Source organism: Euphorbia lathyris, chromosome 5 (assembly GCF_963576675.1).
Source record: "Euphorbia lathyris chromosome 5, ddEupLath1.1, whole genome shotgun sequence".
In the NCBI taxonomy this organism is placed as follows: Eukaryota; Viridiplantae; Streptophyta; class Magnoliopsida; order Malpighiales; family Euphorbiaceae; genus Euphorbia; species Euphorbia lathyris.
In genome coordinates this window covers 82,675,416-82,682,720 of record NC_088914.1, presented here as the reverse complement: position 1 = coordinate 82,682,720, position 7,305 = coordinate 82,675,416, and the positions used below count along the sequence as shown (strand labels likewise).

Here is a 7,305-nt window from a genome sequence, read left to right as displayed (position 1 = left end):
TGTCCAAAATGGTTGATTGGCCCCTTGAACTTGCATAAAATATTCAGTTAACCCCTGAACTTGTATAAAATGTAATTAATTAATCACTCGATTGCAAAAAGTAAGTAAAATGCGAAAGTTATGCATCTTATAAAAGTAAAACGACCAAGATCGGAGTATGTGATTATAATATTAGAGAAGAGAATGTTTTATAGTTGAATAAGTAAGAAATTCTTTTTTAACATGTTTTAATCTATTTTGTGAAATGTGTAATAACATTTTAAGGCACGTGTAACATCTCATCCGTATTTCACTTACTTTTTTACAACCGAATGATTAATTGATTACATTTTATGCAAGTTCAGGAGGCTAACTAAACATTTTATGCAAGTTCAGAGGGCTATCGAGACACTTTGAAAGTTCAGGGGACCAATCAACCATTTTGGACAAGTTCAGGGGACAAATGATGTATTAAGCCTTTTTTTAATGGTAAAAACATAATAAAAATGAATTTAAAAGTGTTATCAAAATAAAATAAAGATTCCTACATGTTTTTATAATTATTGAAAAATAAAGTTAAAATAAACAAAAACTTTCTAAAATAAAATGAGGTTGGGGGAGTTGAACCTAGACCTCTTAAAAAAACATGTATCCTTAACCATTTCATCCACATTTAAACATTGAAACAATATTACATAGAATCAATGTATACAAATTTTAGGAGGGACTACAGGGGGCAAAACGACAAATACTCAAGGGCGGAGCCGGTGGCCGGGGAGCTCCGGCCCTCCGAACCTTGGACTGGCTCCGCCCGTGACTGTTGGCATCAACAACATTTTGCTGCTTTTGTTTTGGCTTAATAAACGACTAATTAAAATTATTCTTTATTTGATGGCAACCAAAGCCAATAACAGTGAGATGGAGAAACATATTTTTCACATTGTTAGTTTTAATGTAAAAGTATAATTAAACATGTGGATTTTAACTATGTTAAAGGATTAATTCGTGATCAATTATTATTTTTTATACTGAGCCATTAATTCTAGGGTAAATTCCAAAAAAAAACCCTGTGGTTTCATGTAGTTCCAAAAAAACCCATATGGTTTGTTTTTATAAAAAAAAAACCCATGTGGTTTACACCGTTACCCGAAAAACGGAAAATGGCTTAACATCGTTAAAAGTGCTGACGTGGCAAAGGGGTAAAGTTGGAAAATCGATTTTTTTTTATTTTTTTATTTTTTTCCCTTCTTCTTCTTCTTCTTCTTCTTCTTCTTCTTCTTCTTCTTCTTCTTCTTCTTCTTCTTCTTCTTCTTCTTCTTCTTCTTCTTCTTCTTCTTCTTCTTCTTCTTCTTCCTCCTCATTCTTCCTTTTTTCTTCTCTCCTTCTTCTTCCTCCTTCTTCTTCTTCCTTCTTCCTTTTTTTTAATTTCCGATACTCCGGAAATCTGGAAAATTTGGAAAGAAATCTGGAAATTTGGAAAGACAGAAAAACAAACTAAATGAAGGTATATTTCCACAGGCTTTGAATCAAATTTCAATCAATAAATGCATTATATGGACAATAATCCCCATTTCAGCGCCTACTAGATGGAAGCGGAATCATGTCAAGAAAACAACCTGATCACATAAATTACATTTGTCAAAGAAATAATAAAGAAAAATAAAGCTTCTCAAATCCTATATAGCGGAATGGGTTTTTTAATTTCATTATAAAATGAGATAGCATTATGGTTAAGATGAATTGGAAAAGAATAAAAGCAAAATGTAGAAGGAAAGAGGTTGATGTTATAAAGCTAGAAATACAGAAATGAAAGCATTGAAGGGATGAAATCCCATAAAAAGAAAAAAGAGAAAATTAGAACTTACAGTAATGAAAATAGGTATTGCGATGGAGAGAGAGATCAGTAGAAGAAGAAGAAGAAGAGTGAAGATGTGAAGTGGATCAAAAGAGAGGTTGAAGAACGGAGTTGAATTCCTAGTCAAGCAACTCCATTAAGAAAGACCGGAAATCTGGAAATTTCCAGATTTCTGAAACTTAAAAAAGAAGAAGAAGAAGAAGAAGAAGAGGAAGAAGAAGAAGGAGGAGGAAGAAGAAGAAGAAGAAGAAGAAGAAGAAGGAAGAAGGAAGAAGAAGGAGGAGAGAGAGGAAAAAAATAAAAAAATAAAAAAAATTCGATTTTCCAACTTTACCCCTGTGCCACGTCAGCTTTTTAACGGTGTTAAGCCATTTTCCGTTTTTCGGGTAACGGCGTAAACCACAAGGATTTTTTTTTGTAAAAACAAACCACAGGGTTTTTTTTGGAACTACATGAAACCACATGGGTTTTTTTTGGAATTTACCCTTAATACTATTATGGATCAGACTCTTATTTAATTTTTCTGTCAATTTTAAACTGCATATATTGTTAAGGCGGTTCGGAATGTTGACATACACAAATAAAAATAAGAGTTTGTTGACTAGGAGAGATAAAATAAATTAAAAAGTAAAAAAAAATTATAGAAATTAATAGGTTCTTCCAATCTCGATCTTTTCCTCTTTAATTTCGCGATTTCCAGCATCAGAATCGCCAAATCGATCTTCTCACGCAACACCAAAATCTATTTCCAGGTTCTTCCAAGCTCGAGTTCCAACTTAAAAAACCTACTGTAAATTGATTTCTGTAATGGGAAGAATACTAATTAATGAAAAGTTAAATAGGGGTCGAGTCCATAACAAAATTAATGAGCTCAATAGGGAAAAATAATTAATCAGATCCTTGATTCTTAAAACACGTAAAGTTAAATAGGGGTTGTGCATCTGTTTCGTTCTCGATTGATGGTTCCGTGGACTATGAGGGTGGATTGGCAGAACTGTTTGGAGCATATGTTACAGATGGAAGTAGTTTTTTCTCATGTGTTCAAGAAAGGTAATCAAGTTGCGGATAAGCTGGCTGATTTTGGTAGAGTTAGTTCGGATTTTTGTTGGTGGGATGGAATTCCGGATTTTTGGTTTTTTCTCCTTCGCGATAATGCTTTAGGTAGGGATTCTTTCCGCTTTGTTTAGTTGTTGTTTTTTGGATGCTCTGTTGTTAATTTTTTTATTTTGCTTTTAATAATATTGGATATCAGCCGGCCTTTATTCAAAAAAAAATTATGCTTTTTTTTAAGTATTAGATTTGTTGATTTCAGGTTAATTTTATATTCATATTAATTTACTTGTAATCTTTTTCCATGCTTTTTTTGTTGAAAGAGATCCTCTTTTATCTCCTTCATTCGTCGTACGGATACTAGAACTAGAGATGTGCATCGGTTTAAAACCAAATCGAACCGAATTTATCGAATACCGAAATATCTAAAAACCTTGTACCGAACTGAACCGATGTAAGAACATAAACTGAATCGATGTTTTTCGGTTCGGTTTTTCCCGAATTAACCGAATGAATACAAAACTTTACAAATAATCTAAAAAGCACTAAGTTTTAATTCATATATCTGCAAGTTATCAAAAAACTTCAAAAATGTAAACTGCAAACACAAAATTTTTTAAATTCTACCATTATCCATTGTAATATTAATAGTTGGTGAATACATCAAAAATTATTTGACAAGTCATTTGCATAAAAAAAGCCAAATGACTTCAAAAGAACTGACCAGCCATTTGCATAAACTAGCCAAACGAAGTTAAGATCTATTCTTCACAACTATGTTTCTCCTTGTATATACAAGTATTTATCATCAAAAACTATATTTCTCCATGTGCTTACAAGTATCCATCATCAAAAAGTAAGCAACTTCTTCACAATTTCATTCCACCCACCATTTGTATTCACCACTATATTCATTCCAAAAGACCAAAACGCATCCGCTTACAGTTTCACCTAACAAGTTGAAGATAATTCAAAATTCAATAAAATAAGTTTCCAGCAACATAATTTTGTATGGAATCATATTTTACAATACAAATTTACCTTTAAAATGCGTGGCTAAAATGGCAATACCGACAGTTCATGCTATGGTTATTGAAGCTGAAATTTTCATCAAGCAAAAAAAAAAACATGAATATAACCATTAACAAAGCTAAAAGGAAACTCATCAACAACAATCATATAAGCAAGATATTTTCTAGCATAATTCTGATCAAATTTCTTAAACTCATTCTCTCTTCTCATGGTATCAGAGCAATTGGTATACACTCTCAATTCTAGTTTTTAGTGGATCCATTATGTAATTTTACATATTGGATTCCATTATTAACCGATACACTTCAAAACAAACGGTTCTCTCTGCTTTCTACGCGTGTTGGAGACTGCGATTTTTGTTGAAAATCGATCTAAGTCTTGGGACTTGCTGTATGTACATTTCGAGAGGCATGGGCTGATCCTGCAATTTTCCTTTCTCGTGATTCCTGCTACCATTGGTTCCTGGCAATTTTTCTTTTCTGCAATTGGTTTTTCTTGTCCTCAATCGGTAATACCTGTTCTATCTGTCTTCATTATCTTGTTATTTCATTGATTGTTTTGTCTCTGATATTTCAATTTTCTGAATCGGTAATCTTCAAGATCCGGTTTAATACTGCTCCTTCATTTTGGTTAAGATTTCTGTATTTCCTCATACCTTAGTTTGGATTTTCGATTTCATCTTGTTCCTTCACTGTTGGTTTCCGATTTCTACGTTTTCTGTACCGATTTCCTATTACAGACTACTCCTTAATCCTCTATATTACGATTCCATCTTCTCCGATCTATTGTTTGCTTACTCTTGTTTCATCTCCGATCTACTGCAATTTCTTACCTCTCTACTTTCACTGATATGACTGAACCCGGATTTATTGACTTTGAGGTTTCTTCGGACTCCTCTCCATCTCCATCCGCTATGGCTCAATCACCAGTACCTCCACTAGAATTATTCTTACCGGAATTACTTGTCTCTGCTCCGATTCCTCCAACAACGAGACGTGTTACTTTCGGTCAGTCACAAAACATTGATTCTATATCTCAATTGAACTCCAAGGTACACAGGCCTAATTTTTCTGATACTGTTATATCTCTTACACCATTACATGAGATGAATAATAAACGGTTTCATGACGGAAATACTTCTAGACATCGGTCTTCTTATGTTCAAGATGACCATACATACTCTCTACAGCTTACTGCAGCTGATAATCCAGGCACTGTGCTTGTTACAGTTCCATTGAACGGTTCTAATTATGTTACTTGGAGGCGAGCTATGTTATTGGCTCTCTCCACTAAGGAGAAACTTGATTTTGTGCTTAGTGATGACTTTACACCTAGCAAAACCTCGCCAGACTTTCATAAATGGCATCGGGCTGACTGCATGGTAATGTCCTGGATCTTAAATGCAATTTCTAAAGATCTAGCAGATGCTTTTGTGTTCTCTTCTTCTGCTAGAACACTCTGGAAGGAACTTGAACAACGTTTTGGAGGATCAAATGGTCCTCTTCTTTATCAACTGAAAAGGGAGATTAATGCCTGTAGACAGGGAAATCTATCAATTGCACTATATTTTACTAAGCTTAAACGTTCATGGGATGAGTTAGCCTACCTATGTCCTGTTTTTGTGTGTTCATGTGAAGCTTCTCACATCTGTACTTGTTTAGTTACACAGAAGATGACTGAATCACATAATACAGATAAGCTAGTGCAATTTCTTATGGGCCTTCACTCTGACTATTCTCCTGTTATACATCAATTGTTGTTATTAGATCCTTTACCAAGTTTACACAAAGCTTATTCAATGTTGCAAAATGTTGAGAAACAAAGGGAGGTCAATTCTGATCATGTTCAATTGGAGATTGCTGCTCTTGCTACAAAATCCTCTGTTCCTACTACATCTAGTAACTTACATGGTCAGAAAAGAGATTCAAGCAACAAGGCTGATAGGTTTTGTACTCATTGCAACAAGCCCGGTCACGAGAAGGATTCCTGTTTCAAACTTCATGGGTTTCCTGAATGGTTTCAGGAGTTTAAAAAGAAGAAGAACAAGAACTCTAAGACTCGTGCTAATCATGTTTCAATTCCAGGCGATACACCTTTGGACGGATCTGACTCTGAAAACAAGGAAAACATGTCTTCTAACTATACCATGCCTCATGGCTTTGCCCAACTGGTTCAGACTGAAGTTCAAAGAGTTATGAAGAACAAAAATCCCTTATCATTTGGTGATGAATATCCAGCAAACTCCTCAATGCCTTTGGCAAACTTTTCAGGTTTTGCAGGTATATCTTCTAATTCACAATTAAATTCCACTTATTCTTCCAAATCTACTTCTCTTGTTTGGATTATAGATATTGGAGCTACATCACATATGTGTAATATGCTTAACATTTTTACTTCTATTACTTCTATTACTTCTAATAATTGGGTTCATTTACCAGATGGATCCAAAAATAAAATTACACATGTTGGTTCCATTACCATAAATTCTGATTTTATACTTCAGAATGTTTTACATATCCCTACTTTTACTCATAACTTGTTATCGGTTGGACGTTTAATACATGATTCTCATTTCGTTCTCCATTTTTTCCCTCATTTTTGCTTATTTCAGGCCCCTCGGTCTGATCATGCTGTTGCTGTCGGTTTCTTTCAAAGAGGCTTATACTACCTTACAGCTCAATCTTTTGATCCTACTACTATAGCCACTTATGTTTGTAATAAAATTGACAATACTCCATCTATTTTTCCTACTTTACTAATTACTAATGTTGTTCATGACAGTGATTCTGTTTTTTTGTGGCATCATCGACTAGGGCATGCTTCGGCATCCAAGTTAGCACATATTTCCGTTGTTCCTATTGTTTCACATACTATGTCATGTACTATTTGCCCTATGGCTAAAAAACACCGTCTTTCTTTTTCCCGTACTGATATATCTACTACTTTACCATTTCAATTGTTACATATGGACCTTTGGGGACCTTATAAATTAGCTACCCTTACGGGCGCTAAATATTTTCTGTCCATTGTTGATAATTACACATGTGCTACTTGGACTATTCTTTTAAGTGATAAAAGCCAAGTTTTTAGTGCCATTAAGTCATTTGTTGTCTTAATTGAAAATCAATTCAACATCAAAATTAAACAAATTCGGACCGATCACGGAACAGAGTTTCTTAATCACAATTGCCAAGATTTTTTTTCAAATCAAGGAATTTTTCATCAGAAATCTGCGGTTTATACCCCTCAACAAAATAGGATCGTTGAACGTAAACATAAACATCTACTTGAAATAACACGTGCATTATTATTTCACGCATCCCTTCATAAAGAGTTTTGGGGTGAAGCACTTTTAACCGCTACTTATCTCATTAATCTACTACCAACTC

General features: G+C 34.1%; 1 protein-coding gene across 1 annotated transcript; it reads left to right on the top strand.

Annotated features, from left to right (window-relative positions):
* The first annotated feature begins 4,125 nt into the window (after nucleotides 1-4,125).
* LOC136229757 (uncharacterized) lies at nucleotides 4,126-6,867 on the top strand. The gene is made up of 2 exons (XM_066018650.1): nucleotides 4,126-6,195; nucleotides 6,528-6,867. The coding sequence occupies exons 1-2, from the start codon at nucleotides 4,767-4,769 to the stop codon at nucleotides 6,539-6,541; spliced, it is 1,443 nt and encodes a 480-aa protein (XP_065874722.1). The 5' UTR covers nucleotides 4,126-4,766; the 3' UTR covers nucleotides 6,542-6,867.
* Nucleotides 6,868-7,305: the final 438 nt, after the last annotated feature.

Coding starts and splice junctions, on each gene's coding strand:
- LOC136229757 (XM_066018650.1), top strand. CDS start 4,767: ATGACTGAACCCGGATTTATTGACTTTGAGGTTTCTTCGGACTCCTCT.